Source organism: Pimephales promelas, chromosome 17 (genome assembly GCF_988280905.1).
Source record: "Pimephales promelas chromosome 17, fPimPro1.hap1.1, whole genome shotgun sequence".
NCBI lineage: Eukaryota > Metazoa > Chordata > Actinopteri > Cypriniformes > Leuciscidae > Pimephales > Pimephales promelas.
In genome coordinates this window covers 3,070,853-3,093,198 of record NC_142785.1, presented here as the reverse complement: position 1 = coordinate 3,093,198, position 22,346 = coordinate 3,070,853, and the positions used below count along the sequence as shown (strand labels likewise).

The window sequence follows — 22,346 nt, the reverse complement described above, 5'->3', positions numbered from 1 at the left end:
CAAAATGTCTCGGTTTTATAGCTTCATTGCAATGCCTAAAATATTTCGTTTTTTCATAAACCACGCATCTTCATACGACTTCATCAAAGTCTCTGAACTGAGCAGTTAGCATTACAAAAGCAAACTATTTCCAAAGGCCACAAAAGCAGCTTTAGGTGCTTAATTCAGGGTGTGAGCCGTTACACGTCACTTTTTACACGTATACCACCCAATAACCAGACAAATGCAGTAAAAGCTTGAAAGTCGACCTTTATTTATACTGTGAAAAAAGTAAACTTTATGAGCCTTTCAATAGATGCATCAGTATTGTTGTTAATACACTTATTACATCATAACACAATATAATTGTGATTTATAATTCTGGTATCAACTTTTTTTGTGTGGAATAGTACAGATGACAATGTTTCAAATGATTGCCACAAGCAAATAAAACAAAAATCCAAACAAAAGCACAAACCTATAGCATCATACTGCAGTTGTCGGCATCACTAGCTTCGGTTTGGACCGCATTATAGGAGGCGAGGTGAAAGTCTTGTGAACAATGTTTCACTTTTAATTGACAAAAAGGGGTAAAACGAAATTCATGCACCAATCTTTTCATTAAAACAAACGTATAAACAGTGCTACTGCATTATACTTGAATGAAGTAAAAAAAGAAAGGTAATTAAAAAACAATGAAACACACAGAAGGCACTGGCTGTTATCTGAGGCAAAGTGATTTTTTTTTTTTTTCGTTTTAATATTTTTGGTTTCATGCACAGTGTCCTGCTTGTAACAGAGGACACCTTGTCATATTCAAGTACCTTCCTTCAGGCATGGGGGTAATAAATTAAATGCTGTGAACTGCCCTGCAGTTGCAATATGTTTGACGATGAAATGCAAATGAAAACATGATGAATATCAACATACGTACAGTACAGCTGCGGAAAACAGAAAACAAGACAACAACTGACCTGACTTTGCATTTGCTTAGAGCTCTAACCTTTACAATGACCAAACTTGAAACCTGCCAAGAACATTAGATACACAAGAAAAAAAAAGAAAATGTTTTAGTTTGCTTAGAGAAAAAGAAGCCTGTCTTTAGGACCATTTAGGATGCCGCCATATTCTCATTACTGTAATGAAAACAAATAATAATAAAATAAAATAAATAACTGTATGGAATGATGATACATTTTAGTATTTATACAAAATTGTGATATTTGTTGTGCATCCTTTAATTTACGTTGATATAAATAAAAAGCAAATTACACATTGCTTAAATTTATTGCATAGAAAATATATTGCCTCGCACACCTGAATCATTAGGTGTGACTAATATTTACTTAATATAAAATGAAACTCGCTAATCATTGCTAATAAAATGCACTAATGATGCAAGTTTGAGGTTTTTTTTCTTCGCAACATTACATAAACTTATTGTTATTGTACTACGATGCTGGCAATCTAATGAAGATCACAACTGGAAATAATGTCAATTATTTTTATTATTATTAATTTACAAAAAAAAATTGTGGGGTGATATGTGCTTAATTGCAAAAACATGAACAGACAATTACAAAAAGGTTCCGACTAATCTTTATTGCTGCAGTCTATTTAAAATGTTTAATTAAAAATGTGTTGAATGAATGATTCAATGACTTCACTTGTTTGATTAGCCTACTGGATGAATCAGCATTTTTGATTTGTTTACAAATCTCTTGAACGAATGATTCAATGACAAATACATTTTTTAACAGTTATTTGTCACCACCTACTGGTGTAACAATGTAATCGATACAATCAATAATCGTAATCGCGTTTGAATCTTCCAGTGAGTTTGTCAAAGGTTTAATATTTGTTACCTTGTGATTTAGGAATGAGATTGTGTGGGTGTTTGAATCGAGATCACAATCTTGTACATTAATCATACAGCTCTGCCTAACGGTCCTTAAACTAGGTTTCATTTTCTTTATGCAAAAAATGAAAAAAATGTATTTTTCATTTTGGGATGAAATCATGTAACCTGTGTCCAGTTGCATAACTATACGACTGTCTGACCAACTAGCAGTTTTCCAATGAGTAATCAGTCTTATTCTTCGGACTAAAATTAGTCTTAAAGAAAAAACAATGAGATGACTAACATGTAAGGAGACGTCTAAGTAGTAGCATTAGAAGCAGCCGGCCACAGGGCATGTTTTCATGAGATTCACCCTAGAAAGATCTGGAATAGAGTTGAAAACATACTTTTGCACCTTCAAAAATCAGTCATAATTCCAGCAACCGAGTGATTCGAGACAAATCCTGCACACCAAAACCAAAGATCTTGTGACATACTAATGCCGGGTTCAGACTACACAGTGTTACGATAGTCACCGCGTCTGATATATGACAGGCAGTGACGGGAAGCACACGTTCAATCATCGTTTACCGTCTTTAACGATGAGTTATGTCATCAAGAAGGCAGAACTAGTGATTTACTTCAGCGTAAACAAACGAGGACTGTGGAGGACCAAACTAATTTAAACATTAGTCTTTCTGTCAGGACGTTGCGGCATCAGTTTCCATCCACTACATCGGTTCCCAACAGGCCCACAAGAAGGCCTCAGCGAGCTCTGTGGGGGGTCGCGTCATATTTTGAAAGGTTTTGAGCAATGAGCATTACATAAAAGTCCAAAATTCATCAATCCGTATTTTCGTCTGATCCTGAACCACTATGGTACACATATAATACGTGTTTACATAGGGACTATTTTACACTGGTTCGGATCGCTGCCGCTGCGGAGTAACCCAGTACCTGCGTGACTCGTCATAGACGTACACAGAGAGAAGTAGTTCCGGCTACAATGTTCTTCCGAAAGACGCTGAAGCGCCAAAAACGTAAAAAAAATAAAATAAATAAAGCCTCGCATTGATAAAGCCTCGCAAATAACTAGCAAGTATCGAGGCCCCAGACAGCTGTCATTTAGTAATAGCCTATTTTCTTTCTTTTCTTTTTTTTACCTACACACCAGCGTGAATATTTGTTGTTTTAATTTCAAATAGGGACAATTTGTATTGTACAGACTTATCCTAGGCTTCGTTCTTAAAATTAGAATGTTTTGTTATATTGTATTTTCAATATTATAGGCTACTATTTATGGATAAACATAGCTGCTTAGCCTTAGCCTAAAAACATACCGTTTGTTTGAAAACAACACATTTTGTCATTCTTGTCGCTAGCGATAATATAATTAAATGTGAAGGGGGACCCTAAAATGTTTTCTTGGGAGAGGAGGGGGACAATAAAAGGTTGGGAACCACTGCACTATGATGACACACTATTGGAGATTGATTCTTGCGGTCCGGGACCCGTTTTTGTATACCAATCACCACAACACACATTCATCAAATGGATTGTGCCAAAATCGGGCTGATATTGTGTAGTCTGAACCAGGAATAAGACATTAATTGCGATACTACAGTAAAAAAAAAATGCCTTAACACATTCATCACTTGCATTCATCCAGGCTATGATATATTTCCCTTTGGCCACATGGACTCGGACCTTCGTACAGGGTCAGAGACTCACCTGAGAGAACCTGCAACTCGACAACTGACTCAACATAAAAAAATAAAATCAAAACTAATTAAATGGAGAGGCACAGGATGCTGCACAATATAACATAGCATCTAATACTGGTTATTTTGGGCATGATATGGAAAGCGTCATTTTGGTTTAATGGTAATAATTACGATGATTCGTCCAGCCTCAATAAAAAGAAGCACTTCAGTCGTTCTAAAGCTAAAAACGGTCCCTCTTAATCTGCGTATGGAAAACTCAGTAGTTGAATTTTTTGTCACGACTTTTTGCTTTTTTTTTTTTTTTTTGCTGTCCAGCAACAAACTACACACCACATCCATCTAATCGAACCTGACCGATAAATACCACGTGCGTTTTTTTGGCGAGAGGAGCATTTTGTTTGGCTGTAGGGATGAATTGCACTGGAGGCTGGATCTTTCTCTCATGGCCTGCCGTCGAGGCTGGGCGGGGCCCGTGACGGAGGGGGACAGGGGGGTCCGGGTGGGACTCGGGCGGGTGGGGGACCCGGTGGAGATTGGGTTAGGGGTGGTCCTCTCGGAGGAGGGCTGTTGGGCGGAGAGGACACTGGACTGGGAGCCGGATGATAGTCTGGTGGAGGTGGGCTCTGAGCTCGCGGAGGAGCTTTAGCTGCCGCCGCCGCCTCCTCCTTCACTCGTGTAAAGTTGATACACCGACCCTGAGGAGAGAACAACAAGAGAAACGACGTGAGGCAATCTGCTCTGTTGAAGGTGGCCACTTTCCAATACGCAAGCATTGCTTCGTCCTATTTTCCAGAATGACACCCAGAGTCGCTCTTGCTTTGGCTCTCTGCTCACACAAGATCTCGCAGCGCTGTGAAAACCACAGATGAAATCACCCACAGTTGTAAATTATGCATCATGGAAAGTCACCAAAGCACTCTCTCTCTGTCTCTCTCTCTCTCTAAAAAAAAAAAAAAAAAACCCATCATGCTTTTTTTAAACAGAATAGTCATCTAAATATATATTTAATATGCTTTACATCGATTATATAATTCAATTAAACCTGAAATCAGAAATTATTATCATTTACAAAAAAAAAAACGAATAAAAATATTAAAAATATTTCTATTAATTGAAATTAAGCTGGAATAAATATTAGTTAAAAATCTAAAATTATTAACAGGAAATAAAACTAATCAGAAACTAAAACAGAAAAATAATAACTTAAATAGCTATATATATATATATATATATATATATATATAAATGAAAAAAACACATAACAAAATTGCTAAAAATTAAAATAAAATTAACATTTGAAATCTAAAAGCATAAAAATAAAATACAATTTTCAATAAAACTATTTCATATTTGCACATTTACTTTCTTAATAAATATTCCAAATCTTACTGCGCACAAATCAACAGTTAACCACCTTGTGTACATTTTTAAATTCTTGACATTATTTATAACATATTATATTTAAAACTATATTGAAATTATATAATATGAAATTAGAATAGAGAACTTTAATTTATCTGTTTGCTGTCTTTTCCTTTCATAATGTGATGTATAGTATTATATTTACTATCTACCTACCTATATTTAATACTATGTTCATATATAATATAGGATAACTGAAACCAAAGATGAAATCAAAACTAAATATTCCTGGACTAAATATACAACTGGTCAATTTCTTTTCTTTTCATATGCACTACAATTAATTCAATTAAAATCTATTTTGATTCTAGGACTGTCAAGCGATTAATCGCATCCAAAAAAAAATTTGTGTTTATATAATATATGTGGGTGAACTGTGTATAATTATTTTGTGTATATATATATAAATACACACACATGCATGTATATTTAAGAAAAATATTATTTATAGATAAAATATTTATATTTATATATAATATAAATTATATATAAATCTGTATATACATGAAAATATTTCTTAAATATATACAAGCATGTGTGTGTATTTATATATATATATTAAATAATTATACACAGTGCACCCACATATATTATGTAAACACAAACTTTTATTTTTGGATGTGATTAATCGTTTGACAGCCCTATTTGATTCACTTAATATTTCTGGTCTTAGAGTACATGATTCAATCTGCTTTTAAGCAAAATTAAAACAAAAACAGCAACAGACAAAAAAAATATACATGACACTACGACATCAATCAATTCTTGATTTATTTACTTAATTTACTTCTGGTCTTATTGTGTATGAATCTTATGTGCGTGTTATTTTATTATAGAAAAACAACTTTTTTTAAAATTATTTTTGGTTGACATCATCAAGCTGTTAGTTATAACCCATCTCCTCATATAGAGACGCCTTTTCAACATCCAATCAACTCCTGATGGATAAACTCAACTGTTTGGTTTCATTACACGTCACATTATGAAAGTAAAATGAGTTGACCTTAACGTCAAATCCCATTTAAGCCTGCATAATGACAGGTGAAGTAGGTGTTTTGAAGGATGTTTGTTGTAATAGTCCTTCCCTCGTGGCAAAGCAACAAATATGCCAGAGGAAAATGACCTCCTGACACAACTTTATAGCCGGGTCATAAAGCAGTCTGAAGTCAGTCTCAAGACCGCGCCGTAGATGTTTGATGTGGCCGTTTTATTCATGACCTCATCCTCAAACCTCCACCAGAGCGAGGGTGTAAAGTGAGTGCTGTGCAAAACTGAGGTTTCACGTCAGAGCTGATGGGACAGCCAGTGGAAAGCTGATCCTTGTGCATTATGGGATTGAAGACAGAGGCATGAGGAAGAGAGCTTAACCAGGGCACAGATGAGAAAAACAGATCGGGGAGAGATAATGATACACTATAGACGTCAGACAAACATGCACACATACTCCGAAACCAACCAAAAGAATTCAATCGAAACAACATGTTTCCACACTAGGTAAAGCCAAAACCTGTGAGGAAAGCACAGAAAGATGAAGGGTGACAGGAATATGCTTGTTTAAGACGGAGAAAGATTGCATTATGACTCGTAAAAGCATTGCCGTGACCTTGTTCTCAACTTATGGCGGTGGTGCGAGTTCTTCATGCACAGGCACTGCTGGATGCGTTTTAAGTCCTCTTAATGCAATTGCAGACAGGAAATGACGCCCGTTACATTTGTTTTCCATACTCCGAAAGAACGAGAGAGAAAAGAGTCAGTCTGGGCATTTTTCAGCCCTCTCGTCACAAACCGCAGAGACCCACGCCATTACAGGACCAGGAGGTGAAACCACTCCTCTGCATCATGCAAGCGTTCGCTCGGGGCTGTTCAAACCAGTCGGGTCAAAAACATGACAAGAGCCATTCTACGCAGATAATATCACAGTTCCTCAGTTACAGTACAGCTTGTAAACCATGTCATGTAACTTTACATTTACCTCAGATGGAAACATTTACCGACCCATAATGTAACACAAAAATGTGACTTTTCTCATCAGAGGATGTGATTGGATAACTGGACTATACAGTAGACCAACTGCATCGTACAGCTTCTCAAATGTTGGTTTGGTGGTTCTGAGAGATGGTCCTCACTGCAGAACATGAAATCCACGGAGAGGAGTCGGATCCAGATCCAACTCCTCCCACCTTACATGTACCTAAACCTACCCATTTCCACCCCCTGATCCCTAAACCCACCCCTACACCTACCCAGCTCCACCCCGATCCCTAACTCCACCCCTCAACCTACCCAGCTCCACCCCTGATCCCTAAACCCACCCCTAAACCTACCCAGCTCCACCCCCTGATCCCTAAACCGACCCCTAAACCTATCCAGCTCCACCTCCTGATCCCTAAACCCACCCCTCAACCTACCCAACTCCACCCCCTGATCCCTAAACCCACCCCTCAACCTACCCAGCTCCACCCCTGATCCCTAAACCCACCCCTAAACCTACCCAGCTCCACCTCCTGATCCCTAAACCCACCCCTCAACCTACCCAGCTCCACCCCCTGATCCCTAAACCGACCCCTAAACCTATCCAGCTCCACCTCCTGATCCCTAAACCCACCCCTCAACCTACCCAGCTCCACCCCTGATCCCTAAACCCACCCCTAAACCTACCCAGCTCCACCTCCTGAACCCTAAACCCACCCCTAAACCTACCCAGCTCCACCTCCTGATCCCTAAACCCACCCCTCAACCTACCCAGCTCCACCCCCTGATCCCTAAACCCACCCCTCAACCTACCCAACTCCACCCCCTGATCCCTAAACCCACCCCTAAACCTACCCAGCTCCACCCCCTGATCCCTAAACCCACCCCTAAACCTACCCAGCTCCACCTCCTGATCCCTAAACCCACCCCTCAACCTACCCAGCTCCACCCCCTGATCCCTAAACCCACCCCTAAACCTACCCAGCTCCACCTCCTGATCCCTAAACCCACCCCTAAACCTATCCAGCTCCACCTCCTGATCCCTAAACCCACCCCTAAACCTACCCAGCTCCACCTCCTGATCCCTAAACCCACCCCTAAACCTATCCAGCTCCACCTCCTGATCCCTAAACCCACCCCTAAACCTACCCAGCTCCACCTCCTGATCCCTAAACCCACCCCTCAACCTACCCAGCTCCACCCCCTGATCCCTAAACCGACCCCTAAACCTATCCAGCTCCACCTCCTGATCCCTAAACCCACCCCTCAACCTACCCAGCTCCACCCCTGATCCCTAAACCCACCCCTAAACCTACCCAGCTCCACCTCCTGATCCCTAAACCCACCCCTCAACCTACCCAGCTCCACCCCTGATCCCTAAACCCACCCCTAAACCTATCCAGCTCCACCTCCTGATCCCTACCACCACCCCTAAACCTACCCAGCTCCACCCCCTGATCCCTAAACCCACCCCTCAACCTACCCAGCTCCACCCCTGATCCCTAAACCCACCCCTAAACCTACCCAGCTCCACCTCCTGATCCCTAAACCCACCCCTCAACCTACCCAGCTCCACCCCTGATCCCTAAACCCACCCCTAAACCTATCCAGCTCCACCTCCTGATCCCTACCACCACCCCTAAACCTACCCAGCTCCACCTCCTGATCCCTAAACCCACCCCTCAACCTACCCAGCTCCACCCCCTGATCCCTAAACCGACCCCTAAACCTATCCAGCTCCACCTCCTGATCCCTAAACCCACCCCTCAACCTACCCAGCTCCACCCCTGATCCCTAAACCCACCCCTAAACCTACCCAGCTCCACCTCCTGATCCCTAAACCCACCCCTCAACCTACCCAGCTCCACCCCTGATCCCTAAACCCACCCCTAAACCTATCCAGCTCCACCTCCTGATCCCTACCACCACCCCTAAACCTACCCAGCTCCACCCCCTGATCCCTAAACCCACCCCTCAACCTACCCAACTCCACCCCCTGATCCCTAAATCCACCCCTAAACCTACCCAGGTCCACCCCCTGATCCCTAAATCCACCCCTAAACCTACCCAGGTCCACCCCCTGATCCCTAAACCCACCCCTAAACCTACCCAGGTCCACCCCCTGATCCCTAAACCCACCCCTCAACCTACCCAACTCCACCCCCTGATCCCTAAATCCACCCCTAAACCTACCCAGGTCCACCCCCTGATCCCTAAACCCACCCCTAAACCTACCCAGCTCCACCCCAATCCCTAACTCCACCCCTAAACCCACCCCCTGATCCCTAAATCATGCTAGATTCATGGTAAATCATACTGGAACATGGTAAATAATGAAAATCACACTGCAATGTGGTGTATCATGGTAAATCATGCTAAAATATGGTCTATTCCATCTATGATCTCAGAGGTTAAATGATTGCTACATAAAACTTAATGTCTTTTGATGCTTTTGTGCTTAAAGGCCTTAACTGCTTGAACACCGGTAAATGTTGCTTGCAGCTCTGATATCGCTCGTTTCTACTTTTCTTCGACTGTGTTTTGATCAGGAGATTCAGCTCTCTTTCAGAAAACGCGTAATAGCGCCCCCTACCTTATAACAGTGAAAACACAGAAAGCCGCAAATTTCAATCGATAACGGGGAAGCGTCTCATAAATGATGGAAATTTCCATCAATGGCGCAGAAAGAGTTTATAATAAACAGTCCATTAAAAAAAGACAAAAATTAGAAAACTACACAAAGGTACACAGACAAAATGCAACCAATGACCATCTTGATAGCTAGCTTGAAAAAATAACTCTAGAGAAGTGCATTTTGATAAATATATGCACCATATTACATTATATTTAACCTGTTCTTGTACGTTTGAATAAATCCATCATGAAAACAAGCTATGACAGCCACCATATATATATATATATATATATATATGAAAAAACGAATTGACTTAGAAACACATTTATATAATTGAAAAGTTATTATTCAATTTTTATTTAATTAAATTATTAAATTGAATTTTTGTATATTTTAACATTATTTTCTCATGTGTAATTTAAATTTTTACAATTTTTGTTAAATTGAACCTTTAATATTATTAATGTACCAACTTACAGGATTCCCTGTATAAATGACAGTATTTTTGTTTTACTGTATACAATCAAATGAGTCAATATCGAAGTGAATTGAATCGAGGTTGGAATCGTATCGAATCACAAGCTTGTGAATCAAAATCGAATAGAATCATGAGATGTGTGTCAATCAATACCCAGCTAGCATCTGAAGATAGTTCATCTCAGCAGGATGAAAACGTCTGTGTGAAAGATGCATCAAGAGCCGATAACCTGCAATTTGACATTAAAAATCAAACCATGTGGCTGCTCTGCATATGTGAGCGTCGGGCCTTTAAAAGTGCAGACTATCTGTCTGGAAAGTGCCTACATTTGTGTTTCATTTCATTTTTATGGCTACTGATTTGATGCAGGTGGCAAGCTGTGCCTATGATGTGTCTTGGCACCCATCACCCTCTCGTTGCTGGTCTGGGTCGACAAATGAAAGGTAAGGAAACGTCTGGCCAAGGCGAAGAGGAATGAGTCAAAAAACCCACAGGACGAGGATTTATGAGGTCCAAACGCCTTGAAAGCTTTCGGTTGAGACCGGTCAGACTGTTTGTTGTTGAAGGAGTGTGTTTTTTTTGACATACAAGAAAGAAAATGCTAAGCCAAGACTCTTTGATCATCAAGACCTGGTTACTCACGTGATCTCCTGGTTGTGGCCTCATAAGTGACACTTGATCATATCCACGGCGGAAAAGAGCCAAGATCGCATCGAGTTTACCCTGAAGAGGAGAAACGTGCTGTTAAAAACAAGCATGCTTTGAACAGACACACAAATAAACAATGATGACGATGACAAAGCATCTTTACCCTGATGGGAGAATACCACTTCCTGTCTTGAGCTTGCTTCCTGTTGTCTGATTTTCTGGGCTTGGGTTCAAAGGGTTCGAACTCCTGCTCAGGCATCTTTATAACAGCGTTTTTGGGTTTCTCCAGTTTCGCTCCCTCCTCAGTGGAGCCCTTCCCTCCCCAGCGAACCTGGACCAGGACACACACATTAGATCACTTCTTATGAAACTGGTTACAGATCTTCAGCAAATGCAAAAGTCTTTCAGTTTTATTTTTTCAACTTTTTTTTAGATGCTTTGATGTTTCTAGGGCTGTCAAACGATTTATTTGCGATTAATCGCATACAAAATAAAAGTTTGTGTTTGCATAATATATGTGGGTGCATTGTGTATAATTATTTTATATATATAAAAACACACACATGCTTGTATATATTTAAGAAATATTTTCATGTATATAGATTTATACATCATTTATATTTATATTTTTTTATACTTTTTTCTTAAATATACATGCATGTGTGTGTATTTATATATATACAAAATAATTATACACAGTGCACCCACATATATTATGTAAACACAAACTTTTATTTTGGATGCGATTAATCGCGATTAATCGTTTGACAGCCCTAGATGTTTCACTTCTAGGTCACTTTTAGCAACTTATATTATTATATATTCTAGTATTATCTTCTTAATTATATACACTGGTCAAAGTTTGCAATAGTTAAAGACGTCTAATGTTTTTGAATGAAGTCATTTCAAGACTGCATTTATTTGATCAAAAGTACAATAAAAACAGTAATATTGTGAAATATGATTACTATTTAAAATAACTGTGAATATATATACTAAACTGTAATTTAATCATTTGATCAAAGCTGAATTTTCACCATCATTACTCCAGTGTCACATGATCCTTCAGAAATCACTCTAATATGATGATTTGCTGCTCAAGAAACATTTATGATTATTATGTTGCTTCATATTTTTGTGAAAACTGTAAAAAAGTTTGTGAAAACTTTTCAGTTTCCAACCACATTCAAATCTAAAAATACCGGCCCTAAAATTAACACAGATTACCTCCATTCGTTTAATTCCTCCAACCCCTCGACCGCCATAATAAGATGCGTCAACCGTGGGCCATTTCTTCTTCGGCATGCCGTCCTCATCATCCGACTCCTGAGGAGGAAAAACACGTTACGCACACGAGCGCGAGAGGTACGAAACATCTGCTCACAGGAATAAACTGCCGGTGCTTTTTTTCACATGTTGATGTTGTTATACTCACAGTCATCTGATGTTTTTCATTAAAGTCTATTCAGGAATCTCACACTAAGAAAATTCAGTTCCTTGTTCTAACCCTGCTGTGGCTTAGATGTTGACATGGGATTTGCTACCGAATACAGATTATGAGACAAGGCCAATTTACATCCCTTAAAACATTCTTTGCAACTGTAGCTTTCCAGAAGACAAGCTACTCATTATTTAAAGCAGTTAAACCACAGTGACATATTTGAAAACATAGTTATACTCAGTTGCTAGCTATACGAAGATACTAACAACTAAGTAAGAAGCAAGTGTTTTATATGAAGACTCATTACTGTTACAAATAAATTATATATTATAAATATGTGTCAAAGGTTTGCATAATCTTCAAAGTAGTTTCTATGAAGTACTAACTATGGCTGTCAACAGATTAATCTCATGTTTTCAGAGCAGAATAAAACTTGTTGTTGTGACTTTTATTTTGAAGGAGCGGCGGACCTCTGTGTTACAGTCCTGTCTAATATTAGATAGAATTGTTACGTAGACAGTATTAAAAAAAGGTATTAGCGTACGCCGTATGGTTGATGTCCAGTGATGCTAGCTAAGAAGAAATACATAATCAGGTTCCTCTTGGTCCCATCAAGAGTTGCGTTGGGTTTTCTCTTCAGCGTAAAAGTTAAGCGGCTCATCTCTCACTGTTTTCCATACTAATACTGTGTTTGACCCTCTTTCACCTACGTGGCATTGATTCAACAAGGTGCTGAAAGCATTCTTTAGAAATGTTGGCCCATATTGATAGGATAGCATCTTGCAGTTGATGGAGATTTGTGGGATGAAGCTCCCGTTCCACCACATCCCAAAGATGCTCTATTGGGTTGAGATCTGGTGACTGTGGCGGCCATTTTACTACAGTCAACTCATTGGCATGTTCAAGAAACGATTCGAGCTTTGTGACATGGTGCATTATCCTGCTGGAAGTAGCCATCAGAGGATAGGGACATGGTCAGAAACAATGCTCAGGTAGGCCGTGGCATTTAAACGATGCCCAATTGGCACTAAGGGGCCTAAAGTGTGCCAAGAAAACATCCCCCACACCATTACACCACCACCACCAGCCTGACCAGTGGGAACAAGGCATGATGATCCATGTTCTCATTCTGTTTACGCCAAATTCTGACTCGACCATCTGAAATCGAGACTCATCAGACCAGGCGACATTTTTCCAGTCTTCAACTGTCCAGTTTTGGTGAGCTCTTGCAAATTGTCGCCTCTTTTTCCTATTTGTAGTGGAGATGAGTGGTACCCGGTGGGGTCTTCTGCATCCGCCTCAAGGTTGTGTGTGTTGTGTCTTCACTGCATACCTCGGTTGTAACGAGTGGTTATTTCAGTCAAAGTTGCTCTTCTATCAGCTTGAATCAGTCGGCCCATTCTCCTCTGACCTCTCGCATCAACAAGGCATTTTGGCCCACAGGACTGCCCCATACTGGATGTTTTTCCCTTTTCACATCATTCTTTGTAAACCCTAGAAATTGTTGTGTGTGAAAATCCCAGTAACTGAGCAGATTGTGAAATACTCAGACCGGCCACGCTCAAAATCGCTTAAATCACCTTTCTTTCCCATTCTGACATTCAGTTTGGAGTTCAGGAGATTGTCTTGACCAGGACCACACCCCTAAATGCATTGAAGCAACTGCCATGTGATTGGTTGATTAGATAAATGCATTAATGAGAAATTGAACAGGTGTTCCTAATAATCCTTTAGGTGAGTGTATAGGCTATAATCTGTGTGTTTACACAATTTTAAAAAATGGCGAGGTGCTGGTGTTTCATTTGCGTTCGTCCAATCAGCATACACTAACGTCATGGATAGTTCCTATAGCGCTGGTTTAGGCCCAAAATTAGTTATACACCTAAAATAGTTCCTAGTTCCTGTGGTGCGAACACGTCAAAACCGGGAACTTCCAGCAATAGTTCTAGGAACTATGAAAAGATTCTTCCGGTTCGAAAGCCCCATTTTTGTTCTTTTTTTATGTAATTATTAATTTTAATTTGACATACCGCTACTACAACTACCAATAATAGTAATAACAATTGATAATAATTATACTAAAATGAATAACAATTGTTATTATTTGATATACTGTATATTTTTAAGATTGTAAATATAATATTTATACTGTTTTTCTTTGAACTTTTACACAGACAGACCCCCTAACACCCTTGAGATCTCTGGTGGATCCCGTCAGTGACATTTAACCCTTCTGTAACAGATAAAGTGAGGTGTAAGTATAACTCACTGGCTCTGGCGGTGGAGGAGGTGGAGGCTCTTTGATCACCTGTGGAAAGACACATAGATGTTGTGTGGAATAGTCAAATCACACAACCAAAAACACAAGTGATGTATAATCTAGAATATCGGGTTAAATCATGACCTCCGGTTATACAGTGTGTGCTCATTTGAGATGAATTGACCAATTTTCCACCTTAAATCACTCAACTTCAGTTTTTACCGCAAATCCATAGGCCTTGGCTCCCAGTTTTAAAAATACTGGAAGATGTGTCGTGAGAACGTCCTGTGTGAAGGCTGATATTTAAGATGGGAAATGAGGCGATGACTTACTACGGTGCAGCAAAGCGGCCAGAACCACCACATGAACAACAGAGCCAATAATAGAAACAACACCAGCAGGGTGATCAGCAGGATCGTCCCATCAAACTGCAAAGGAAAAGACAGAGGACGTGGGAGAGGTTGAGAGAGAGAAGGATAAACAACCGTTTTTATACTTCACTAACAAAAACAATATCGACTTATCGTTATTTTGAGATTTATACTTTGTTACTTCAAGAACCAATATTTTAATTTTGTCAATGAAAAGATATGATATGTTGTTGACTAAATAACATAGTTTGATTGGATTTATGTTTTTATTACATTAATAAATGAATAAATATTACATTACATGAATAAATTAATAATATTAAAATGAATAAATAAAATAATATTATCAAAAATATACTTCACTAACAAAAAAATATCGACTTATCGTTATTTTGAGATTTATACTTTGTTACTTCAAGAACCAATATTTTAATTTTGTCAACGAAAAGATATGATACGTTGTTGACTAAATAACATAGTTTGATTGGATTTATGTTTTTAATACATTAATAAATGAATAAATATTACATTACATGAATAAATTAATAATATTAAATGAATACATAAAATAATATTATCAAAAATAAACCATTTTTGTCAGTAAAACTGTGTAAAATTAACGAATTTGACATGATGAAATAATGTTTAAATATTTTTTTAAAAAATTGCCAGCTTTTTTTCATGAAAATGTACAATGGTCTGAAATTTGACAGGACGAAATAGTGTTTAAATATTTTTAAAAATACACAATTTTTGTCTGCAAAATTGTGTAAAAATATTTAATATTCCATGACAAATAATTTTTCAATATTATTTTAAAATTACGAAAAAAATAAATAAATAAATAAAATTAAATTAAATATATGAACATCAATAGACAAGCTATGACTATACTCTAAATAATGCTGGGATGTTTCAACCCAAATTTGGGTCAAATATGGACAAACCCAAATGTTGGGTTATAAATGTAATTTCAAATTTGAACCCAACTTAAACTTTCACTTTCAACTGTACATTTTTTATTACATTTTTAACCCAACATTTGGGTTTGTCCATATGACCAAATTTGGGTTGAAACAACCCAGCATATTTTTGAGTGTACCAAAAAGTGAGCATTCTCACTGTTAAAAAGTATGTAATGGGAAAAGAATGGGAAGAGCACACTGCTTTTTAAAAAAGTATTTAGAAAAGAAATGCTTCATGAAAAGTTATTTTGTGGTTGCGGGCAAGAAGCCGGCTCAGTGAGAGTCCGAGACAGGATCTTTTCGGGGCTCTTGTCTGGGGACGTGCTGAACCCCTGCGGTTTGGCCCTTGATCTGTGTGTTATTGGGGGGATGGGGTGTGTTGTGAAGAGAAAATGATGATGGGGGACGACCTAAACGTGAGGAGGGGAGAATACTATAAAAATAAGGGGTTAAGACATCAAAGACCACCCATTTATTGTAAATAACTTTCCAATGATTACAATGCACCATAATTACGATCATATATAATTAAAGGGGACCTATTATACACTTTTACAAAGTCTTGATTTAGGTTTTTGGCTCTACTAGAATCCTTGAATGCGTAAAAAACTATTTTTTTTCTGTCAGTAACGCTCTGTTTAGTTCCTGTCTCTATGAAGCCCTTCCTTCTGAAAAGCACACTGTGCTCTAATTGGTTGGCTGGATCAGTGTGTTGTGATTGGTCAACCGCGTTAAGCGGGTTTGGGAAATGCCCCTTACCATAACCGCCAGTTTAACACACAACTAATATACTCAACCAGGCCCCGCCCCTTTATTATGAATTATTGAATTAAATGAGGAATATTGTGACGTGTTCGTTCCCTTAAGAAAACCCAAGACTACAATGGAGGCGTTTCAGGAGTTCAGAAAACACCCAAAAACATTCACTAATGCCATAATTGTATGAGGTGATTTGGGTTTGGGACAGATCACAGCATTTAAAGAAGATCATTTATTACGTGAAGAGCTAAAGGGATCATGAGAGTATAAAGGGAGCTATTAGAAGAAAAAAAGGTTTTAATTCTGATTAGATGAGAGGTTTGGAAGAATTTTTATTAATAAATTCAACTAGGGATGCACAACATACTGATATCAGCCAATGCAAAGAAAATCTAATAGTATTGACACCTATGTTCACTTTTAAAAAAAAAACTTTTGCTGATAATTTACTCATTTACTCAAAAGGAACGAATCGTTCCAAATGACTCGAAAAAAGATTCGTTCATTTTGATGAACGAGTTCGAACAGGAAAGTCACGAACGCGCATCACAGAACAGAGCAAGGCGAGCATTTGTGCTTATAAAACTTAAACTTATTAATTTATTTTTGAAATGAGCGATCTTTTCCCTTGATAAGACCCTTATTCATCGTCTGGTGTCGTTTAAAGCCCTTTGAAGATGCACTGAAACTCTCATTTGGACCTTAAACCGTTTGGTCCCCATTGAAGTCCATTATATAGAGAAAATCCTGGAATGTTTTCATCAAAAACCTGAATTTCTTTTCGACTGAAGAAAGAAAGACATGGACATCTTGGATGACATGGGGGCGAGTAAATTATCAGCAAAAGTGTTTTTTAAAAGTGAACTACTCCTTTAATTGTGTACATGTTTGCCACCATTTAATACTAATTTAAAGGTAATATTTTACAACACTAATCATTTATTAGCACTTTTATTTGTAATCTTAAGCAAATCTCAAAATTGATTTCCATTTTGTAGATAGTAGTTTGTCTGGGTGTGTGTTTGCGGTCAGACTTACACACTCTGTTGTGGTTATGTGCACGGAGCTGGTGATAAACGACAGACCCTCGTTCATGCTGACTTGCAGGTACACCACCCTGGAGCGCAAACACCAAAACATACATTTTCATACCCATATTTGTCACTTTGAAAGCTGGCAAACCCTTTAACACTGCACAGAAGTACCCATAAAAGCAGAAAGAAAACACACACAAGACACCATTTAGACTAGAAAGACATCAGGCATATGTGCCAAAGACAACATTTTTGTGACATTTTTGAGATCTTTAGTTTTGTGTTAAATGCCTTCCAGACCATAATTGGCACCCATACAGCGCTTTGCAGGGTGCTGGTTAACTTTTGTTGTAGTCAGCTGTCTAGTGTCTCAAACATTTGATAAAAACAGCATTCCAAATGTTCAGCATTCCCGCCGAGGTTTGTGTCTGAACAGACAGAGGTTAAGCCTGCTCTTCTGACAGATAAGTCATTTCTCCCTGATGAAGAGCATCTACTTTAGCTGAGGTTCACATTCCTCTGGGCAAAAACACTGATAAACAGCCTGATTTCTGACAGACAATTATTACTAAAACCCAGAGATACGCACAGCGGAGTTCTCTTCGTCAAAAGCGACGTTTAGATGGATATGTAAATATGTACAGCAAGCGCTGGAAAGCGCCGGAAGTGATCTCTCGCGTGTTTACGTCACTCATTGCTTACACAGAGATTTCTGAAGTGTTGCCCTTTACTGTGAAGATCTAAACATATTTAGATATATGGAAGATATATGGTACATATTTAGATCTAAAGATACATATTTAGATATATGGAATCGCAATGGAAGACGATTTCGATATATCAACAGACAACGTTTTTTAAAAGGTAAAAACGATATAAGTACTGATCGTTTTCTCACACAAACCGCTCGTTTCGTGTCTTAGGCCATCAATGTGTACTTACATGTACGAGTCATTAAATCATGTTTAATTTGGACTTCTCTGTGCATGCTCTTTGAGGTGGTGACCATAGACCTCAAGACAAGACAAGACCGGTTTGACCTAAAAATATCAAAATTGAAAATACTGCGGAAACAAAGACACCTACATCTTGGATGCCCTTGAGGTAAGATAAAACATATCAAAAATTAATTTCAAAATGAACTCTCCCTTTAATTGTGTAATTTCACATTAACATTATTTCTGCCACCAAATAATGCTAATTTAAAGGTAATATTTGATAATTATGACTTATTTATATTAATCATTTATTATGACACTTTTAATTGCAATCTTTAGCAGATCTCAAAATGATTTTCTCCTTAGTATATTGTAGATTATGATATTGTGATGGCTAAATTCACTAAGCTTTTAAAATTTAGTGTTTTGACATTTTCTGCACATCTGCCATACAATTTAAATATATTTATCAATTCATCAATATCAACCAGATTTAAAATTTTAGTGCAGCCCTGTATTGTATTATTATGTCCTTGTATAACTATATTTCCTTAGAAAACCTTGTCTATGAAGAACATAAATATATGAATACATAACAAAACTCAAGAAAACTGCAACAAGTGGGAGAGAGAGGTCTAGGGGCGCAGTAAGGAAATAATGGAGATGAAAAAGACGAAAGAAAAGCCGAGAGTGGGTGTGATTTCTGAAAGCGATCTGCTTTAACGGCTCCTCAGAGCCTCTGACATCATCTGAAGCTCAGGCTTTGATTCTGTGAACTCATGAAATCAGGCAGTTTCTGGAAAACACTGGATCAACAGGACAAAACAGCGAGCTGCGTAAGGAAGAGGAATGTGACCTCTGACTGCGATCATAAACACGAGCTAATGCATGGCAGACCCGTCCATCGGCCTCTCACTTACTTTCCCACTTCATCTATAACAGGCGCAGGGCACAGCAAGAACGTGTCCTCGACGATCGCAGGCTTCTCATCTGTTATACGGAGAGTAAAAGCTTAGTGAAGCAGATTAAATGCAACTATGTTGATGAGAAATGAGAAAGTGCTCCGACTCTGTGGGAATGTTTACACTCACTGAGCGTGACGGTGTCGTTTATTTTGAAGCTGCACAGGACCTGGTCTATGTTTCGGGCGTGCCGAAAGCCGTTCCCTCTCACCACCACTTGAAAAGACTCTGAAACACAGATTCCCACAGTTGCTGCTCAACAAAAGAGTGATAAATCTTCACAAAAGACATTTCATTACACCATTTCCCCACAAAAATATCAACTTCGCTGTGTTTTCAGCGGCGCAAGTAATGCTGGGTACTATAAAACCACAATGAATTGTCCTCTTGGGTAAATGCATCTCACAGACTGTCAAGTTCAACACTGGAATTGCTTATATTGTGCTTATATTTATTTACAACAATTCCAGTAATTATTTATTTGATGACACATACAGTAAATGTGTGCAACATACCAAGAAAGATAAGATCTGCCGCTTTAAATGCTCAGGATTGATTCTGATTGGCCGTCAGTGCTTTTATCACTCATTTGCTGGAAACAATTGTTCTGAAAGTGATTCAGGTTGTGCCGTTATCGTTATAGTTGTGGTGTGTGTGAACACTGCTATTATTTTACATCTGGAATGATTTTTAAAGGAGTAGTTCACTTTAAAAAAAAACTTTTGCTGATAATTTACTCACCCCCATGTCATCCAAGATGTCCATGTCTTTATGTCTTCAGTCGAAAAGAAATTAAGGTTTTTGATGAAAACATTCCAGGATTTTTCTCCTTATAATGGACTTCAATGGGGTCCAAACGGTTCAAGGTCCAAAAGACATTTTCAGTGCAAACTGTTCAAAGGGCTTTAAACGATTCCAGACGATGAATAAGGGTCTTATCAAGCGAAACGATCACTCATTTAAAAAATAAATAACAAAGTTTAAGTTTTATAAGCTCAAATGGTCGCCTTGCTCTGTTCTGTGATGCGCGTTTGTGACTCTCCTGTTCGAACATGTTAATCAAAACGAAAAAATCTTTTTCGTGTCATTTGGTTCATTCAACGAATGAAATGAACGAGTTGACTCGGGAAAAGATTCGTTCATTTTGATGAACGAGTTCGAACATGAGAGTCACAAACGCGCATCACAGAACAGAGCAAAGCGACCATTTGAGCTTATAAAACTTAAACTTTTTTTTATTTATTTTTTTTTTAGATAAGACCCTTATTCATCGTCTGGAATTATTTAAAACCCTTTGAACAGTTTGCAGTTTGCACTGAAAATGTCTTTTGGACCTTGAACCGTTTGGACCCCATTGAAGTCCATTATATGGAGGAAAATCCTGGAATGTTTTCATCAAAAACCTTAATTTCTTTTCGAGTGAATAAAGAAAGACGTGGACATCTTGGATGACATGGGGGTGAGTAAATTATCAGCAAAAGTTTTTTCAAAAGTGAACTATTACTTCAAAACAATATCTTTAGTTTTAGTCCTTGGTGTGAACAGGCCTTTCCTGAGCTAAATTATATATTGACTTAAAGATTAAAGATTTATTACTGTACATAATTAACTGCCAGACAGTAAGTTAACAAGAATCCATATTTCCAACAGCAAAACGATCAGATCTTATTAATTGAATGTGGAAGGAACATGAAATGAAGGGCATTATTATTATTTTATGTAAATATATACCTCCTGCACATACACTGGATGGCTCCGCTGCCAAGATCTCGATACAAGATTTTTTGATGATCTAAAAAAGAAAAACAATTATGAGTTATTTAATAATAATTTGTTCAAAATGCATTTAGCAATTATTATTAAAGCTAAAGTGTGTCATTCATTTCTGGTTTCTGCGATAAGCTTTATCTTCCGATGGTCTTGTGAAATGCAGACTTCTGATGTTTGGAAAATACCACAGTGTAACTTTCGGGTGAATCAGTTTACAAATGTGCAAGGCTTCCAGTTTCATTCGCTTCTGGTTATTTTTAGCTTGATATGTTACAAACAAACAATTTCTGACTGTATTATTTACATGTCTTGTTGTAATTATAAACACACTGGTGGTTTGTCGTGCAAATAGTTTTACCATTTACTGCACTTTGTTATTCTTCTACTGTAGTTATTTACCCATAGTAGCTACAGTAATGATTGGTAGTCTGGCACATTCACAGGAAATACCTTACTTCTACATTGAAAAATAAGGCGGATATTAAGCTTGGATTTTTTTTTTAAAAAAATCCACACTTCAGCATTAAAGGGAAAGTTCACCCAAAAAATAATTGATTCCACCTTCATTTCTTTCCAAATCATCTTCTGAACACAAATTAAGATTTATGTCCCTCCATTCTCACCAAAAACTCATAATGTTCATATAGAGATCATAAATGAAGATAAATGAAAAGAAAAAGAAATTAAGATTTTTGATGAAAACATTCCAGGATTTTCTCCATATAATGGACTTCAATGGGAACCAAACAGTTCAAGGTCCAAAAGACAGTTTCAGTGCAAACTGCAAACTGTTCAAAGGGCTTTAAACGGTTCCAGACGATGAATAAGGGTCTTATCAAGCGAAACGATCGCTCATTTAATAAGTAAATAACAAAGTTTAAGTTTTATAAGCTCAAATGGTCGCCTTGCTCTGTTCTGTGATGCTCGTGACTCTCCTGTTCGAACTCGTTTATTAAAATGAACAAATCTTTTCCTGAGTCAACTCGTTCATTTCGTTCGTTGAATGAACCAAATGACACAAAAAAAGATTCGAGTTCGAACAGGAGAGTCACGAACGCTCATCACAGAATAGAGCAATGCGACCATTAGATCTTTGAGCCATTTTTTTTAAATGAGCGATTGTTTCGCTTGATAAGACCCTTATTCATC

General features: G+C 38.1%; 1 protein-coding gene across 1 annotated transcript in view; it reads right to left on the bottom strand.

Annotated features, from left to right (window-relative positions):
- Positions 1 to 229: 229 nt before the first annotated feature.
- antxr1c (ANTXR cell adhesion molecule 1c) overlaps positions 230 to 22,346 on the bottom strand; it is a 39,453-nt gene continuing 17,336 nt past the window's right edge. Inside the window, exons 9-18 of the mRNA XM_089121770.1 lie at positions 21,159 to 21,219; positions 19,557 to 19,655; positions 19,386 to 19,455; positions 17,532 to 17,610; positions 14,731 to 14,826; positions 14,408 to 14,446; positions 11,925 to 12,023; positions 10,861 to 11,028; positions 10,692 to 10,772; positions 230 to 4,238 (exon numbers count right to left, since the gene is read on the bottom strand). Of these exons, the coding sequence (XP_088977896.1) occupies positions 3,984 to 4,238; positions 10,692 to 10,772; positions 10,861 to 11,028; positions 11,925 to 12,023; positions 14,408 to 14,446; positions 14,731 to 14,826; positions 17,532 to 17,610; positions 19,386 to 19,455; positions 19,557 to 19,655; positions 21,159 to 21,219 (1,047 nt within the window). The 3' untranslated portion in view covers positions 230 to 3,983. The remainder of the gene's footprint in view (positions 4,239 to 10,691; positions 10,773 to 10,860; positions 11,029 to 11,924; positions 12,024 to 14,407; positions 14,447 to 14,730; positions 14,827 to 17,531; positions 17,611 to 19,385; positions 19,456 to 19,556; positions 19,656 to 21,158; positions 21,220 to 22,346) is intronic.